This window comes from Haliotis rubra, unplaced genomic scaffold, assembly GCF_003918875.1.
Source record: "Haliotis rubra isolate DU_JTF1 unplaced genomic scaffold, ASM391887v1 Scf1612, whole genome shotgun sequence".
Taxonomy (NCBI): domain Eukaryota; kingdom Metazoa; phylum Mollusca; class Gastropoda; order Lepetellida; family Haliotidae; genus Haliotis; species Haliotis rubra.
The window spans coordinates 19,239-38,562 of record NW_025765573.1 but is presented as its reverse complement, the minus strand read 5'-3'; the positions used below and the strand labels follow the sequence as shown (position 1 = coordinate 38,562).

General features: G+C 41.8%; 2 protein-coding genes and 1 long non-coding RNA gene across 6 annotated transcripts; 2 read left to right on the top strand and 1 right to left on the bottom strand.

Moving 5' to 3' along the window:
* Positions 1–216: 216 nt before the first annotated feature.
* On the bottom strand, positions 217–10,993 carry LOC124271583 (endoglucanase A-like). Of its 4 annotated transcripts, none has more exons than XM_046706733.1 (12): positions 10,939–10,993; positions 8,331–8,506; positions 7,578–7,785; positions 4,910–5,083; positions 4,149–4,336; positions 3,759–3,918; positions 3,024–3,135; positions 2,623–2,773; positions 1,912–2,056; positions 1,095–1,266; positions 497–687; positions 217–316 (listed from the first exon to the last, which is right to left on the bottom strand). In XM_046706733.1, the coding sequence occupies exons 1-12, from the start codon at positions 10,976–10,978 to the stop codon at positions 252–254; spliced, it is 1,782 nt and encodes a 593-aa protein (XP_046562689.1). In that variant the 5' UTR covers positions 10,979–10,993; the 3' UTR covers positions 217–251. The 4 variants fall into 4 exon arrangements, with proteins under 4 accessions (XP_046562689.1, XP_046562692.1, XP_046562690.1 ...); XM_046706736.1 differs by lacking the exon at positions 10,939–10,993 and adding an exon at positions 9,822–9,942; XM_046706734.1 differs by lacking the exon at positions 10,939–10,993 and adding an exon at positions 9,803–9,824.
* A 707-nt stretch (positions 10,994–11,700) lies between these two features.
* On the top strand, positions 11,701–14,028 carry LOC124271577. The gene is made up of 4 exons (XM_046706729.1): positions 11,701–11,871; positions 12,633–12,830; positions 13,353–13,653; positions 14,024–14,028. The coding sequence occupies exons 2-4, from the start codon at positions 12,657–12,659 to the stop codon at positions 14,026–14,028; spliced, it is 480 nt and encodes a 159-aa protein (XP_046562685.1). The 5' UTR covers positions 11,701–11,871; positions 12,633–12,656.
* Positions 14,029–14,144: 116 nt separating this feature from the next.
* LOC124271586 lies at positions 14,145–14,757 on the top strand. The gene is made up of 2 exons (XR_006897084.1): positions 14,145–14,256; positions 14,567–14,757. It is a non-coding gene; the product is annotated as an uncharacterized LOC124271586 (long non-coding RNA).
* Positions 14,758–19,324: the final 4,567 nt, after the last annotated feature.

The following is a 19,324-nucleotide window of genomic DNA, read 5'->3' as shown; positions in this document are numbered from 1 at the left end:
ATTATTGCCATAAAACTAGAATATTGCTGAGTGCGGCGTAAAACAACTAACAAACAAACAGATACAAGACATAAAGCAAACATAACTCGCAGGTACAATAGCAATGTTTACCAGAATCTATGAAATAAGCTTTTATGTGATCTTTTATGCCTTTACGTCATTATTTTTTTCAAATTTATACCATCCGACGTTAACTTAACAACAGTACATGGACAATACAATGACTATTTTTTATTCAAAGAATAATATTTTTAACCATGACACTTTGGTGCGGGAATGGCTGGCAGCTCCTTGGTGTTGACAAGATGAGTGAGACCTGAAGTAAAATATTTGTGTTAGGTAAAAACATAATTAACCTAAATGATTGAATCTAATAATCACGATCTATTACAGAAATTGTAATAAATTACCAAGATTAAAAAATCTTAATCTTTGTATGAACTTTTCGATTTCCTTCAATTCCGGTTGCACCTCACACCTGAGTCGACATACTTACCAGCCAGAGCAGACTGGAAGCCTGAGTTGTAGTCGCAGGCCACCTCGTTGTGGACGTAGTCCTCCCTGTTGTCCTTGTAGGAGTCATCTTTACCAGGGCCTCCCACTATGGCGCCCACAAGGAGCTGGGGGCTAGGACCGGAAGAGTGTAGGTTGGCCTCTGTGCAGGGAGCTGGACGGTCGGGGCAGGAACTGGAGTGAAGATCGTCGTGTAATGGTTATTGTCGAATGACAGCTTTGAGTCCATGAAGATTTTGTGACATACAATATTGTTTTGAATACGAATGTGATGATTGGACAATCATAATTTTTTAATTGGATATTTAATTAAGTAGTTTTTTCTTCATAGTCTTGTCCAGTTGTAGCCATTGTGTATTGTTCATCTTGCAAGAAGATAATTTCCTTCATACAACGATGGTGTTCCATCGAGAGTGTGAGAAGAAGGTCAATGGTAAGTTTCAGGAACTATACACACGATTCTTCCTGTGGGTGTGCAACAAACAAACATAATTGTCTCATCAATTATTATTCACAATGATGTGTTCAGAAATGTTCAAAATGATACTACTGCCAGCATGTCTTGAGGTGAAAGAACGTACGCGGATCTGTGATGAGGACTCCTCGGGTATTTGGAGCCGAAGCCGATCTGGTAACTGATACCGTAGTTGTTGTCGCCGAGGATGTAGTTGATCTGCCCAACTGCCCACTTCCTGTAGGTTGCAGTGTCAAGACCAGCATCAGCAGCCACCAGAGCGGCGAATGCTGCATCACCTGAGAGCATAGAAAGGTGCTGATATTACTCAATTATCATATTATGTACTGTCGATGAACAGTTTACCGTCATATATCAGTGAACAGCAATGTATTTGGTGATTTCATGTTTAAATGATCAACTATAACGACTTGCATTTGGACGTTCCTCTTAACAGCAGAGACAAGCGTTAGACACTGTCAAAGAGATAGTTTGTCACAAAATATTTCATTGTCCATCTTCCTGTCTAGTACAACCAAAGAGACCTTCAACTATACCTGGTAGTTACTTTGTTTTACTACAAACACGTTTGGTTGGGATACAACTTTAATGCAACTATGAACGGATATTGTCAGTTATGGTTATGTGCAAGGTCAAATTCCACTGGGTGTAAAAGTGATAATAGGGCCAAAAACGGCACTCATAGCTTGAGTGCTAGCGCAGTGATAAACGGGGTAGACTTTTTACACCAAAACTAAAGTACTTTAGTATGTCGCTTATCATAAATATTTGTTGTCAAATGCATTTTTTGGTAAAACGACAAATTTACCGAAAAGTATGATTTACAATAGTTACTAAAAGATCTGTCAAAAAGGATTGCCCTTTATTTTATGATATCCCTTGTTTGTTTTAAGAGAAAAACGCCGTAATATGTAACATCTGACCTGCATATCTGTTGGATCCCCACTGGTCCCTCCACGCCTGTCCACATGGAGTGTAGGTGATGGAGCCACCAGGGAGCCAGCCCTTGAAGAAACCCTCCACTTCGTCCTTGTAGGCCGTGTCTTTTGTAGCCTCGTACAACATCAGCTGAATGCAGATACACGTGTTAGCATGGATGAAACAAAAACAACTGAGTGAAATTCCGTTACCTGCCGTCACATTAAATATTTCCAACAAGCCATAGTACTTCATTCAATACTTTTTCAAAATTCTACAAAGCAAAAGATGTCAACACTGATTTTTTTAAAGTATTTGTGTAAGAAATAGTAATGATTTTGAACTAATTCGTAATTTGAATATGTCGGCAATATATGTAGTTCTTTGAGTGACATTTAGAAGCTGGTATGATGAACGGGGACGACTTTATGGACAGACAACTTCTTTATAGCAATGGATGCAACGTTTCGGTGTAGATGCAACGTCGTTATCATCACTTGCTTGATAACGGTGTTAGCATATACACCCAGATGTAGCATTTAATATATGCTAAATGTATGTAAGATATCACCTTGCGTATTTTAGGTATCCATATACTTCCATGCCTCACGAGTAAAGGTCGGCTGACAATGAAAGTAGGCTCTGACATATTTACATTTAACATAACTGGCCTGCTTTAGTGCCCTATAACTTCAACAGGGAAAAGAGCTGTTCACCTGGCAAGCTATTTTCTTATCGTCCCATCCTAGAGCCCACGCCCAGGCATTCTCGTGGTATCCCTTGGCATCGGCCAGGTAGGACTTGTCACCTGTTGCTTTGTACAGCCACATGGCGCCCTCACACATCTCGTCCTTGAATCCGCTGGATCTGGATCAAGACATAAATGGCTGAGTCATGTTTCTCACCTCTGACATGTGGCATCATCACGACGGTATACTTTATGACGATCATGGCAGTAATTTCTTGAATATTTCTTTCCAGAACTGTCACGTTTAGACCAAACAATGTGCATGTGTGACTTTATCACGAAGCTGCCTAGAAATATGTACATATGATTAGAGATGTATGTTGGAATTGACATATGAACAGATTTACACCTGACAATGGACATACGTACGAGTAGAACTGGCCGGCATCCGAGATACTCTGGCTGTACTTTCCAGGATACTTCTTTCCGAACTCATATATCTGCTTTGATGCAGTCAGAAGTTTGGTGGCATAGGCCTTATCTGGCATGGGAAATATTTTGTCAGCATAAAATATACACACAAGGGTTGACTGATTATAACTCCGGGGTCCATATGTCTACAGTGGTTTGAAATTTTCACAACAAATGCTGCTGCAATGTGAATGTAAAAGTAATGGCTTTAATGTAGAACGAGATATCCAAGGTCATGGCCTGATCAACGTTACTACGACTAGGGCCGCAAAACATGAATAATGTTGAATAACCTTGTAGATGTTCGACTAACTCTCCCCAACAAGAGGTATTTCTTCATCTTTCTAATTGTAAACGTTCCAGCAGATACACCCTTTGTTATACACCCTACACTTTACAGACTTTCCAGTACAATTCACCTTCTTCTTTTATGTCTCAGCATAAAACGAATCTCGCTCATCAGTAACAAAAATGAGGTGAGATGAAATTTCCTATTTGTATTAGTGTCATGTGCATTTCCTTATGATTCTAGAAATGTGTGTGGTCGCTATTATTTTTGATTGGGTTTTCAAAGTGAGATTTCTCCAATCGTTTATCCGCCACTCGCAATTATGTATGTTTCACATTTGGTCATGTCATAAAAACTGCTACTGACAACTACATTCTTTCGCCTGTCGACTTTGCTATTTTCACCTCTTTCCTTGAATGCCATATACCCAGCAGCTAGGGAGGCAGCAATCTCTCCAGCAACATCTGATCCAGGTTTGCTTGGTGTGAGTTTGTAGGCGGGTCTGGCCATCTTCATGTCCTCAGCACGGCCCCAGAAGTGGTGGTCGTCATTGCCTTCTCCAACCTTGAGGAAATCAGAAGCTATGTTTGAAAACATGAATGGATACGGTGATTAACAATTCCAAATTCTGTTCCAAACGTCTCGATTATTTGCGCAACACATACCATTAGGCATAAAAGGCAAAATCGTAACATTACTTTCTTTCTACAAGGAATATGATCCTGACCATAGATGTAGGGAACTAACATTCACTCAAATCATTTCCTGGAAAACATACCAAAACGACATCTCACCTGTGCATACAGCGTCTGACTAGCTGGAATCCAGCACTTCAAGTAGTAGTCCAAGGGCCACTTGATCATGTCAAAGAATTTGTCTGTTTGTTTCGTTGTGGCATAGGCATCTTTCCACTGTAAGTAGCCCCACAGCAGGAGGGTGGAGGAGCTGGACATGGGCAAGCTGAACTTGACGTGATCACCAGCTGGAGAGAAAGTCAGTAGTTCATAGCAAAGATAGGCAACGGGGTTCCCGTGTTAAAGAACAATGATACGTTTGGGAATATGCGGTTTTAATTATGTATTATAGTACACATTTGGTCATTATACTCAGATTTTCATCACAATGCTTTTTAGCACAAGAGCATAGCACTTTGGTTGAAACGTTCGCTCGTCACTCGAGGCCAAGATCAATGGACCAGTACAATATATGAATGTAAACTTACTTCTGGTGTCAACTTTTCCACTCACATTTAGCTATGCTTGTCGTAATTGGGACTTAGACAATGATTTATTGACAATTTGAAACGGTGTGCATCAATACGCTGAATTAACATCATCACTGTAAATTGTAAATGGGGTATACACAACAATATTTTGTGGGTGGTAACGAATTATCTGTTACATCTGACCATCGTGTTTAAGATTGCTCTGTGACATGGATGTGGCATATTTCACAATTTTAACAATAATGTACACATTTTTTCCCAATGGCAATTTCGAAAGTGTTTATGGGTTCTAAATATAACCAAATAGTGTCCAGGGAACCGACTACTGACCATCATACCAGCCTCCGGTCAGATCCTCCCCATTATCTCCCTTGTCTCCCAGGGCGGAGTCACCTCGCCACTTGATGGGGTTGTTGGCCGGAAGTTTGCCGGATCTCTGAGCGTCATAGAACAGGATGGACTTGCCAAGAGCCTCGCCATAGTTGTATCTTGCTGTACCGCCTCCTGCAACACGGAATATACCGTACACATTACTTGTGCATCTCCATATCATTTCGGATATAGGTTATTCTTTAATCTTCCATCGTCACAATTTGATATGCAGAGTTGCATCCCTTTGACGAACCAGCGGCTTATCCTCGACGAGCCTGTGTTTCAAGAACTGTCTGGCGGCCAAATGAATACGTTTGTCAGACTCGCTGAGAAACCGAAGCAGGTCTCTGGATTATCTGTTATCCAGGATGTTTGGGCTACTGCCATACAGCTGGGATCGTTAAGTACCACCTTCAACAACAAAGTTAATTAACAAACATGGTAACATACTCGACCAATCCCACTGGTGGATATGTGTACAGCTATATAATACTGTTGCAACCATAAACAGAACGCACCTGTGTGCAATCACAAACAACAGAACGCACCTGTGTGCAATCACAAACAACAGAATGCACCTGTGTGCAATCACAAACAACAGAACGCACCTGTGTGCAATCACAAACAACAGAACGCACCTGTGTACAATCACAAACAACAGAACGCACCTGTGTGCAATCACAAACAACAGAACGCACCTGTGTGCAATCACAAACAACAGAACGCACCTGTGTGCAATCACAAACAACAGAACGCACCTGTGTGCAATCACAAACAACAGAACGCACCTGTGTGCAATCACAAACAACAAAACGCACCTGTGTGCAATCACAAACAACAGAACGCACCTGTGTGCAATCACAAACAACAAAACGCACCTGTGTGCAATCACAAACAACAGAACGCACCTGTGTGCAATCACAAACAACAGAACGCACCTGTGTGCAAACATCAAACAACAAAACGCACCTGTGTGCAATCATAAACAACAAAACGCACCTGTGTGCAATCACATACAACAGAACGCACCTGTGTGCAATCACAAACAACAGAATGCACCTGTGTGCAATCACAAACAACAGAACCCACCTGTGTGCAATCACAAACAACAGAACGCACCTGTGTGCAATCACAAACAACAAAACGCACCTGTGTGCAAACATCAAACAACAAAACGCACATGTGTGCAATCACAAACAACAGAACGCACCTGTGTGCAATCACAAACAACAAAACGCACCTGTGTGCAATCACAAACAACAAAACGCAGCTATGTGCAAACATCAAAGAACAGAACGCACCTGTGTGCAATCACAAACAACAGAACGCACCTGTGTACAATCACAAACAACAGAACGCACCTGTGTGCAATCACAAACAACAGAACGCACCTGTGTGCAATCACAAACAACAGAACCCACCTGTGTGCAATCACAAACTACAGAACGCACCTGTGTGCAATCACAAACAACAGAACCCACCTGTGTGCAATCACAAACTACAGAACCCACCTGTGTGCAATCACAAACAACAGAATGCACCTGTGTGCAATCACAAACAACAAAACGCACCTGTGTGCAAACATCAAACAACAAAACGCACATGTGTGCAATCACAAACAACAGAACGCACCTGTGTGCAATCACAAACAACAAAACGCACCTGTGTGCAATCACAAACAACAAAACGCAGCTATGTGCAAACATCAAAGAACAGAACGCACCTGTGTGCAATCACAAACAACAGAACGCACCTGTGTACAATCACAAACAACAGAACGCACCTGTGTGCAATCACAAACAACAGAACGCACCTGTGTGCAATCACAAACAACAGAACGCACCTGTGTGCAATCACAAACAACAGAACGCACCTGTGTGCAATCACAAACAACAGAACCCACCTGTGTGCAATCACAAACTACAGAACGCACCTGTGTGCAATCACAAACAACAGAACCCACCTGTGTGCAATCACAAACTACAGAACCCACCTGTGTGCAATCACAAACAACAGAATGCACCTGTGTGCAATCACAAACAACAGAACCCACCTGTGTGCAATCACAAACTACAGAACCCACCTGTGTGCAATCACAAACAACAGAACTCACCTGTGTGCAATCACAAACTACAGAACGCACCTGTGTGCAATCACAAACTACAGAACGCACCTGTGTGCAATCACAAACAACAGAACGCACCCGTGTGCAATCACAAACTACAGAACGCACCCAGTGTGTGCAATCACAAACTACAGAACGCACCTGTGTGCAATCACAAACAACAGAACGCACCTGTGTGCAATCACAAACAACAGAATGCACCTGTGTGCAATCACAAACTACAGAACGCACCTGTGTGCAATCACAAACAACAGAACGCACCTGTGTGCAATCACAAACAACAGAATGCACCTGTGTGCAATCACAAACAACAGAACGCACCTGTGTGCAATCACAAACTACAGAACGCACCTGTGTGCAATCACAAACTACAGAACGCACCTGTGTGCAATCACAAACAACAGAACGCACCTGTGTGCAATCACAAACAACAGAATGCACCTGTGTGCAATCACAAACTACAGAACGCACCTGTGTGCAATCACAAACTACAGAACGCACCTGTGTGAACCACCTTCGGAGGTGCCTGAGTAGCTCCAGCCACATTGCCCTCTATAGTGATGGTTGTTTTAGGGTTGATGTCACCAGTGGTGTGGCCGACAATGTCCAGACACAGTGTGTCACCAGCGTGTTCATCTGCGTTCCACTGCTTGTTCGTCAGGACGAATTCCTTTCCGCCACTCAACTTCTGGACATCGGCTGTACCGACCTGTCAACAAGGTTTCAGTATAGAGTTTTACGCGACCGACGTTACTGAACAGACTGGGCTCCTACACTGTAATGGTTACAGGTGCATGTTGAGTAGTAATACCACGGAGCAATCAGAAACAAGCCCTCGATTTTGGTGAATCTTGAGTTCGACCCGACTACCAGCGGGCCCGAGCACGGATTGGGACCATGATCATATCGCTCGTCCGATTACCCTTACCTTCTTAGCACAAGATGGGCAAGCAAATTTTACATAAATTTAGATCATTACTCGTTCTGGTTGTGTAAAAATAGGTAAGAAATATTGAAAAAACATTTGCTGCAGTAAGTTGGATCGGAACAGTGATAGAATCTGTCATGAATATGGAATAACATAATATATCTAGATTTCTATTTATTTAAAGAAAAAACATTGCCTCTGTTTTATTAACATCCACTCCATACACTTGAAGTTTGAAGCCTGAAGAGACATATTTGCTACAAGCAGGGTCCATATGTATGACCCATTCAATCGATGGCTATTAAAGATCAACACTATATCCTCACTTCTACGGTGTCCACAGCCTCAGAGAACTTCAAGTGAGCCTTCCAGCTGTGAAGCTCAGTGGTGATGGGGACGCAGGCCTTCGCCTGGAACCCGCCGTTCCAATGGTTACCGATGGTGACGTCCGCCGCCGAGGCCGCAGCCGCTAGAGCCGCCAATACCAACACCAGCATGATGTCTGATAAGAGCAGAAAATACCAATAGTATCTAGATAAATTGCAATGATATTACAACAAGACCGACAAAGTCTTCTTCCGTTAAGCGATAAAAGAGGCCATGGAACGATTCATATTCATAAACCCTTGTTTATGTGTCAATATGTTAAAAACATTTATACCAGGCCTTCGCCGAAAGGGGAACCGACAAATTCTTGGCAAAGGCAAGGTTATTGCTTAAATGAACAACCACAGACGCATGTCCATGTAGTTGAGAATCGATCTACCAAGTCAGAGGGCGTGACGACCACCTTGAACCGCTAAATGTTTAGTCGTCTCTTACGACCAGGGTCCCGTTCCTCAAAGCAATCGTAGCGCTAAGTTGATCGTAACTCCTATACTTTAACATAGACTTACGATAGTCGTAGCGCTACAATTGCTTTCAGGAACGGGGCCCAGTGTAGTTTGCTGAAGACCAGGTGTAACCCGGATCTTCACAAGGTTCGTGTTCAGTTGGTAGTGGACTTTGTAACATATGTAACACCAACTTAAGAACCCATATTAATACAGATATGAGCCACTCTGCGCTCTACGTGGAAGGAATGTTCCACAACTAAATGAATGTTAGGAAAACACATGATTCACTCTCACGAAACGCTTGATAACGCATGCTGTCATCACCAGGATTTTCCTTTGCGAATTTGAAACAGTGTGCGCGAGTGAATATAGCAAATATGCCAGCAATCTCACAGCAATTGAAACAGATCATAGAGTAATTATCAGTAAGAAAACATATCGTACGGGGTTTAACAACCTTCCGCTTAACTCGCGCATCACAAACATGCAGTGATTTAACTTCTTGGAAAGCCTTTGCTATATAATCTGCAGTCTGTATCAATGTACATCCAAAATAGGTCTATCCTATAAAGCAATGGCGTGATATGATGTTAGAATATGTTGCACACGTTTTAATTTTTTTTCTGCGATTTAAAATCAACGCTCACACATTTCTTCATTGTCAAGTTGACCCACATCTCAGCCTTATCTCCATAGACGGGTGGCCTTGAAGGGTAACGTGGATGTTAATCCTGAATGGTCATGTCAATCACATGCAGGTAAGATTATCACTTGTTGTTTGTCGACAAGCAAAAAAACCCATTAAAATGGCTGCTCGTTTTACAAACGTACAACGATCAATAAACCAATTCTACTTCACAAATATGAAAATGTATACAGATATATTCTTGAAATATCTTCAGGAATGTATAATTTAGACATCAGGATAAAGTAACGAAAACCTGGCTGTTTGAGCGACGTACAATACATACGTAGGCTTACCTCTTGACTCCTTGACTGTGGTAAGGCTACAAAAGACACTGTAGTCGTCCAGCCTCGCCTAAAATAGTTACCTATCACCCGTCTTATCTTGCAACCTACTTTACATACACCAATAGTAATGATACACGCACTTAAAATAGAAACCTTTAAACGTATTATACTGAGACAAAATATAGTATTTAAGCGTCTTCAAAATGAAAACTGCGGCAAAGTTGTTGCATGTGAACCTGTGGATGAGTAAGAAATCAGGTGAAATAAAGAAACCTTTGTCACAGAGAATAGTTGAATTGGGGACTACCTTCGGCTGCTTGATTCCTGAGAGTTCCTTGGAAGCATGAAGCACATGTGTCTACTTTAACAAGTGAACGGGTACCCGGTATAATGAGATATGTTCACTTTCTAGCGCCGAAACATTAGGCTGGGTCGTATACTCCCCAAGGAGCTGAGAACGACAATTGGCTATGGATGATAACAATATACTGGATCTCCTACATCTTCCAACACATTTCCATCTAGAGAGTAGACGTCTATGATATCTTCGTAGACAGAGAATGTTTGATTGAACCTAAAACATATTATAAAATGTGGACACAAAAGATTGGCGCTAAAGGAACATCGTCCACTAGAAAAACAACACAAGAATTGACATCAGCGTGAAGCTAATATCTGAACCCGCGAACAAATGGTTGTGACGCGCCTAAGGGAGGTACGTTTGTATACAGCTATTTCCGACCCCCAGGTCATTTGTTCACCCGCTCCTCAGGTCGAACAGTCGATTGTTTACCAAAAATACCATATATGGGCATACTTGAGACAGTCCATTTCTCCTCAAGGAATTCCGTATTCACGGGTAAATCAGTGGATTTACAACTGGCTGTTTGACTATTATTGGACTATATCGGACAGAGAATCGTCATTTCAATCTCGTGTGGTGTTTCATGAACCCAGCGTTATTCCTGCGACGGTGGCCCTTTACCCAGTCATGTTTGGTCAATACAATCTTGTGACAGCAAATCGAAGCCCGATAAGTCAGTGACAATATAGCGCTTTTGCTGATTTTGCTGTAACTAAAACAATAAGTTAAATTTCAGTGATACTACAACAAATTAATGATCACCTGATAATTTCTTGTTATTGAAGTTAATCCCTCGTGCCATGACAGATTAACCGGTATGGAAAGATCAGATTTTTTTTAATAGGATACTTCTACCAGCGATCTTATTGGACATGTTTAATGTATAGCCAGTCAGATCGCGGCCTCTTGTCAGTGCTGGGCAGGTCAAGGCCAAGGTGATGTGACAATGCACGGGCAATACACAGGCCCGCTAGCGATGAATAAATGGGTGTAAATTCTTTATGACACTTAGGTGTATGTGTCCCCGAAAGAATGGAGATTAGTGCGCTGACAGGTGCCATCAATTCAGCATGTCTTGGGGCGTATCGTTAGTGTATAGCTATAACTCTGAGGGTGTGGGTTCGAATCCCGGATGGGACGCAACCCAAAAAGTACTAGAATTTGTACTTTACTAAGAAACTGTAATCCCAAATATAGCATAAGTTATTAGTGTATAGGATGAAATAACGATGTTTCGAGCTTTCGAAGATCCTAGCTCCCAAAGTACGTCTTCGATTTTTGTGATCTATATCTCATTTTGTTGGTGACTCGGGTGGCTTGAAACGCATACAGGTTTTAAGTGGATATATACACTGAGCATTGTTGAATTCACCCTGAAACGAACTTGTTATATTGGCCTCGTTACACCCATTTCCTTTTATATACCGTTAAGACCCCGTCAGTAGAAGTTTATACCTTGATGCCAGATTTCTTGCGTTACAATCCTGTGTGTAAATGAGTTGATTTTCGCAAGTACGCAGTTCAAATTAGTGTCATGTTACAATTCATTGAGGTCAGATTGTGTTTGTAAAATACAACGTTATTTGATCTTGTTTCTTTAATTTGTTGACATAAGTCTTTGAAATCAAAGATTATTTAGCTAAAGAGATAACAACTGACAACACAGACAGACAGTCACGAGAACCGCTGAGCCAGGTAGGACCCATATGCTTGTCATGAAACAACTATCCGTGTTATGAAACAGGACAATAATTTTTTAACCGTTATACTTATACTAAAGTGGAACTCTTTTTATGGATAGACAACCTCTTTGTTGCAGTAGATATCCACTAGCTGCGACGTTTCGGAAGATCATTTGCTTGATAACGGTGTAAGGATCTGCATGAAGATCATTTGCTTCATAACGGTGTTAGGATTTGCATGAAGATCATTTGCTTCATAACGGTGTTAGGATCTACATGAAGATCATTTGCTTGATAACTGCAAGAATCTACATTAAGATCATTTGCTTGATAACGGTGTTAGGATCTACATGAAGATCATTTGCTTGATAACGGTGTTAGGATCTATATGATGATCATTTGCTTGATAACGGTGTTAGGATCTACATGATGATCATTTGCTTAATAACGGTGTTAGGATCTACATGATGACCATTTGCTTGATAACGGTGTTAGGATCTACATGATGATCATTTGCTTGATAACGGTGTTAGGATCTACACCGAAACGTCGCAACTACTACTGCAACAAAGAAGTTGTCTATCCATAAAAGTGTCTCACTTCATCATACCAGCTTCTAAATGCCACTTAAGGAAGAAATACTTATACTACATATGAAAAATAAAGACATTTTCTGAATATACGAACCTGTCAGAGGTGGAATAAAATTTGCATCACCACTATGATGTGAAGCAGCTATATGTCACATGTGTCACAGTATATGGTTACATACAGGTCATCAGAACATTCAACTCCACGATGAGACTGTTGCTGCTACTGCTGCTGCTGGCGAATGGGCACGCCGAATCAGAGGTTAAGATAACTGGACATTGGGAAGGAGGGTTTAATGGTCAGTTTTGTATCCCTGTCACGGAAGACCTGCACGGATGGTCAGCCCATGTCATCTTTGACCAGTCAATCAAGTCACTTGATGTACGTATTATCAATTTACACCATAAACAAGGCTCGTTCAACGTCTAATATACACTGACCAGTTATTATTGCGCTCCACAAGTACGGACGCAAAACATGTTGGTGCTATTGATTACTGTGGTGACTTTAGGGTGAAATAGTCATGTGGATATGATTAGAAGCGTCTAGGTACCTAGAGGAAATATGGTATTTTGGACAGTAGCGTTTCAAGTAAAAATGCACAGGCTTGGACCCATGCTTGTAGTAAGAGACGGTTAACAGGATCGGGACACCGTGCTCGCTGGATGTGTGTCATCGTACCCCAGTTGTGGTGATCGAAGTCAGCCACTGGATCGTCTGGTCCTGGTGAAATTATTTTCAGACAGATTAGTTGTGATATAAACTACTAAAACTATAAACTATAAAAAAACATTAATACCTATAATAACATGTCAAGGTCACGTCGGGGTGACATTTTGCTATGTTGATATCCTACCCACAATGATTATCCGGACTAGCGATGCTATATATATATATCTGAAGGTGCAACAAGCTGCTGAAATTGTGGAGACCAGAAACAACAACACAGAGTTCATCATGCACAACAAAGACTGGAACAAAGAAGAACATGTTGGCTCCCAGATCTGTATCAACCTTCTGGGAAAAACGGATGGCAATATTATCCCTTCCGCCACAGTCTACATCGCCGGTATGGACGGTCCTACTAATCAGCCGCCTACGGCTGGACCACAAAACTCCCTACTTCCAGGAAGTAGTGGGCAGACACCCGGCATCGGTGCAACGTCCGGCGTCGGTGCCACGTCAGCTCCTTTTGTGACATCAGGTATCAAACAATGTCTCCCGAAGTTCAGGGAAATAATCAGTCTTCAATATCTGCCTCCATCTATATGTAGCTGTTGTCGCGTAGAGTGAGTGAGTGAGTGAGATTACGTTTACGCCGCTTTTAGCAATGTTTTAGCAATATCACGGCAGGGGACACCAGAAATGGGCTTCATTGGTGTCGTGTAGCTTAACCTGAAGTAAGACTTGTAGTTCAGATCCATTGACAGAGGAGGTTGACATACCAGCAAGTCACAACCAGCCACCCAATCCACAGTATTCGAATTAAAATGTCTCTTATGAAATAACCATTTCATAACTTTGATAGGATTTGTGGTGTTTAACTATGTTACTTCCATACTATGCTAACACAGAATAGCAGTCGTTATAATTATGTTCTGAAATGTGTGAGACTTTGAACATTGTCAAGAAAATATATCTTTCAAAATACATGCATGCTGTTATAAGGCACCGGTATTGGTGACGGTGAGGAAGTTACAACGACTGGGGTAACAGATTCGAAGCCGAGTTTAGTTTTCCTGTCCACCAGAGGATAGAGGGGTGGGAAGTAGCCATCAACTTTTCAGAGCCTGTGGACAAACTGGATGTACGTTTGTGGATACAATAACCGTATAGAGTTTCGTAGTGTAACAACATGTGTATGGGTTCTCTTTCATTGTAAATTTCTACCCACGATGTAACATGAAGATGCATGTTCTCCCCAACTGTCTGTTATAATCATTCTTCATGGGGATTATATTATTGAAAGATTAAGTAGTGATAATGATATCAAAAGAATGATTGAGTAGCGATGATGATGATGATGATGATGATGATGATGATGATGATGACTTTATTGGGTGAAAGTCAATGTTATAGCCAACGTATTTCTTTTAACTCATGTGTACGATATACAGATGTGGGTAGCCGATGTATACAAAAAGTCTGCCGATGGTAAAACCTGGGTGGTCATCAACAAGCAGGATCATGTCTTCTTTGACAAAGGGGACACCATCAAACTCCGCTTCTTCGGCAACACACAGGCGTCGTCCGCCCCATCTGCTGTTGCTACACTCACCAACCTCGGCCACGACGACAATGGATTCCCTAATGTCAAAAACAGCAAGTGCCTTCTCACATAACCCATGAATGTTTAAGAAGGGAGGCATGTTTATAAGTGAACCTATATGACAATCCAGCAATAGTGCCAAGGAAGTAAATATATAGAAGTAAGAATAGGCAAATCTCAAACAAATATGTCAGTTATGCAAATTATTATTTAATTGCAGGTGATCTACAGATTCCTGTTTTCACAAGTAAACACATGTTTAACAGCTTACCTATCCTATAAACAGCCGGGGGCACCAAGTACAACTACGACGAAGTCCTCTACAAGTCCATTCTCTTCTATGGCGCTCAGAGGTCAGGCAGACTTGCGGCCAACAACCCCATCCCCTGGAGAGGAGACTCCGCCCTAGGAGACAAGGGAGATAATGGGGAGGACCTCACTGGAGGATGGTAGGATGGTACGAAGTTCTATTGCCACTTTACAATCCATGTGTCTCTTTCTATCAAGACGAATTCACATCCAGGTTATCTTGTCGCTTAGGCGGTATCTCCACTGAACTGTACATCGTGCAATTTGTCAGTATCTTATAAATAAGGCCATCAGATGAAATCGCATAATGACGTCAACGATTGTTGAAGGGAGCGTTGCTGAGATGTTGTCAAGTAAATTGCGTCCCTAAACATGTGATATCAACACCATCATGCTCTGAGCTGGTGACAACCTCAAATGTGTCAAGGGAAAGGGGGAAGGAATGGATGTTTGGTCTTGTCCTGCCGCTGCTGATTGTTGAATTTTAACTAAGCAGAAGTGTTACGGTTGGTGAATCTGTCCATGTCTTCCTAGCTGGTGACCACGTCAAGTTCAACTTCCCCATGTCGTGGTCCACCACCATCCTCACCTGGAGTCTGCTGCAGTGGAAGGAGGCGTACGTGGAGTCCGGCCAGTACGACAACATGCTGGACAGCATCAAGTGGCCGCTCGACTACCTCCTTAAGTGTCACACAGCCAAAGACGAACTCTATGTACAGGTAAGTCCCTTAGAACTTGCTATTTGGTTTGTTGTTTACGGCCGCACTCACCAATATTCTGCTTTATGTAAATAATCGAGTCTGGACCAGACAATCCAGTGGTCAACAGCATGAGCATCGATCTACGTAATTAGGATACGACCAATCGATCACGTTAGTCGCCTTTTTTCTGGGGGGCTAATTCAACTCACGGGCCTGTGAACTACAGTACAGAGGAGTCTCCTAGAACTCTATGTACAGATGAGTCCTCTGGATCTCTATGTACAGGGCGTCTCCTAGAACTCTATGTACAGATGAGTCTCCCAATGGCCGCTCAACTACTTCCTCAAGTTCCACACAACCAAAATGGAACTCTTAAACGCCAAATATGAAAGAACGTATCTGTTCTTCGCTACATTGCGTTTACAAGTGTCTGCTGTATATCGAAGGTTGGAAACGGAGGGGGCAGACCACAGTTTCTGGGGCCGACCGGAAGACATGAAAATGGCCAGACCCGCGTTTAAGATCACCCCTTCAAAACCCGGAAGTGACGTAGCTGGACAAACTGCAGCTGCCTTTGCCGCAGGATCCATGGCATTTAAGGACAAAGGTAGAGAATAACAATGATCTAGATCTCTCTGATCAGCCGGAATATGCATAATGACGTCAGATAGTTTCAAAAGCATTCACCTGATCATCCCAATCATATGTTTTACAATAAAATATGTATATGTTACTATGTAGCACGATACAAGAGAATCGAGACCCTCTGTATAGATCTTGTCATGATCCTTTCGTTGTGGAAAGTAGTTGGATGAGATCTGAACTTGTCAGCTCTTGCAGTGCACATGGTAACATTTGAGACCCACTTTCATCCCACGTCTTGCTGTGGTATGATTGGTTATAGCTTATATGGGAATACGATTAAAAAAGTGTATAAATATGTAGGTAAAATAGTCACTTGAAATCTATTTACGTTTGCAACGAATTAATTACGTCAATGCTGTCGACGGCTTGGTCAAAACGTAGATATGCAGTCCAAGAGTGCAGTTCCTTTGTGATACCAATGCAGGCCTTTGCCTGGAAGCCTCCGTTCCAGTGGTTGTTGAGGGGGACGTCCACCGCCGACCCCACCGCCAGGACTGCCGCCACGAGGAACACGTTCATCGTGACTGAAAGGAAAACACACCTCACTTTCAACATCAACATGTACGAGGACAAGGGATAAAGGACAATTCTGCCGACAAAGCACGCTATAGGTCTACAGGTATAAGTATGTTGGCCATGTTCGATGTTTACGCTGAATAATGTTTCTACGGCCAGAGGAACTAATATGGGGAAGTAACATAATGTGCAATGTAGTTCTTGTAAAAAGAGAGTACATTAGATTTATCTCCGGTCTGCCTTGGTCATTTCGCCATTAACCGGACTCCGGAAGGCAAGAAGGCCCTGGTTCGATTGTTCACATTGGAGCAAGGGTTGAAGTCCATCTCTGTGGCTTCTGAAAAACAAAGATGTCCTTACCTTCCTATGTTCAGTCAAGGGACACAGGTCCGTACAAGTCATACACTATATAGGCTTTGGATCCCGCACCCTAACCTTCTAACTTTATTTGCCTATCTAATCGGCTCACCCTTGACTCAACTTTTGCACGTGGTAAGACAAATCAGAGCAACCGTTGGTATTGGATACCCAGTTGTCTCGGCCCTCATTGTGACAATTGCTACAGTTTAAAGACTTTATACCTTCTATTCCTTAATGTGGTATCTTTTGTTATCCTGCAACGTTTTGCTGGGGAACAATGGACACCGTCCGTCCGTCCGTCCGCGCACATCGTCTTTTCCGGAGCAGAACTTTAAAACCGTTAACTATTTCTTCACCAAACTTTGCACATAGTTAGGTCTGGTGTTGAACAGGTGCCTTTTGGTAGCTTTGGATTAATATTTACCTTTCCATGGCAACAGGTTTGGCTTCGACTGAATTTGGGGTAGTTCTTCCACTTTGCTATATACACGCCAAAACATTTGACATAGTGATAACTAGAAGACATATGCATAAAAGAGTATTTTACCATTGCTCGGGATATTGATGACTTTGTCTTCTTGTTGTATGTATTTAATACCAAACCCAGAAGAAACCAATATTTTGGAATTCTGTAATGCTTGCTATAAGTGCCATTGTTTCGGCAAAATGTATTCATTACAATTAAGGACGTGATACATACGAGGAGCGTTCAAAAAGTATTCAGCCTCACCTAGAAAATGATACGAATACATCTGTTTTAATGCTATATTTTTCTACATATTATCTGTCAACCTCAAGCAAAATTGTTGTGCTAAGTTCCAGCCTCACGATCCCCATATTGTTTGACTTATTATTTTGGTGCCCCCCAAAAACGCAAAATCTCACAAATCACAAACCTCAGGAAACAAAACATAGAAAGGAACATTTTCGATGTCTGGAGATAGGCAGAAGTCCGCTAGAATCAAACTTAGATATTAAAGAAGTGCATAAAAACGCAATTTGAACCTACAATCGCTTGTTAGTGTGACTCCCCTTCGTGTTAACTGAAAGAGCTGGCTTTGGAGGCACTACCCACCCACCCCTTTCAGATGACGTAATCATAAGGACATAACTTATTCTAATGGTTTCACTTACTCATACATGATGCCAAAGGTTCAAACGAAACACTGAATGGTCCTCCAAATTGTCAGCTCAATATATTGTAGACAGTGCCACCTTAGAATATCTGGACACAATGTTTTGAAAGATAAAAATGGGGGTGTCTTTAAGAAACAGCCCCCGTCACAAATATATAAATCAAAACAATCCAAATATTTGAATGTTGATTATGACGGGACGTCATCAATACTATTATACTGTTCATATTATATATGATATTATCTGAGGGGCATACCATTATCCAAAAGGTACCAAATAACAGATCGTTTTCATTTTCTGCATTTTTAAAGAAATATTATAACCCAATGTGATGTGATGACTAATATCTCGATAACAACATTACCCATATGTGTAGCATTTCGGATATGGCTTTGCTAATGTTCTATGCATACAAAACAGAATGGAAGCTTTTCAAACATTGGACATCAGTGCCATTTGGAGGCTGAGATGCCTTTTGAACACGTCGTATTGGCCTCTCAGACAAGATATAAAACACTGATATTCCGTTGGGAACATACACTGTTTCTGCAGCCCCGAACACATGAGCCCCGAGGAATGAGCAAAATAAATCGACTTTCGTCATATCAGTGGGTTTTTCCCCATAACCTCAAATTCAAGTGACGTTGAGCTTGACATCAAGCTAGTCGTGCTTCTCTCGCTGCTCCGTGGATAACAACGGACGTCTAATGGGTCATCTGGCTCTATACCCAGTCGATTGTAGGCGATTTGGGACAAACGATGATCTGGAATCATCTGCATTTAACACGCTACTTGACATGGTAGATGAAGTCAAATATTCGAATATCGCTGTATCCTTCCTAGGAGTTTTACTCTTTAACGTCAATACATTGCTATTTTTTCTGGCCAATCGGCTGATAATCGATGGATGACAACGACCATAGCCTCACTGACATGTC

Excerpts from the sequence above, each read along its gene's own strand:
- LOC124271583 (XM_046706733.1), bottom strand. The coding sequence starts at position 10,978 with ATGGCACGAGGGATTAACTTCAATAACAAGAAATTATCAG. Across the intron at positions 4,337-4,909 it reads GACCGGAGGCTGGTATGATG|CTGGTGATCACGTCAAGTTC; the intron begins GTCAGTAGTCGG and ends CTTTCTCTCCAG. Across the intron at positions 2,774-3,023 it reads GATGCCGGCCAGTTCTACTC|ATCCAGCGGATTCAAGGACG; the intron begins GTACGTATGTCC and ends GTCTTGATCCAG.
- LOC124271577 (XM_046706729.1), top strand. The coding sequence starts at position 12,657 with ATGAGACTGTTGCTGCTACTGCTGCTGCTGGCGAATGGGCACGCCGAA. Across the intron at positions 12,831-13,352 it reads AGTCAATCAAGTCACTTGAT|GTGCAACAAGCTGCTGAAAT; the intron begins GTACGTATTATC and ends ATATATCTGAAG.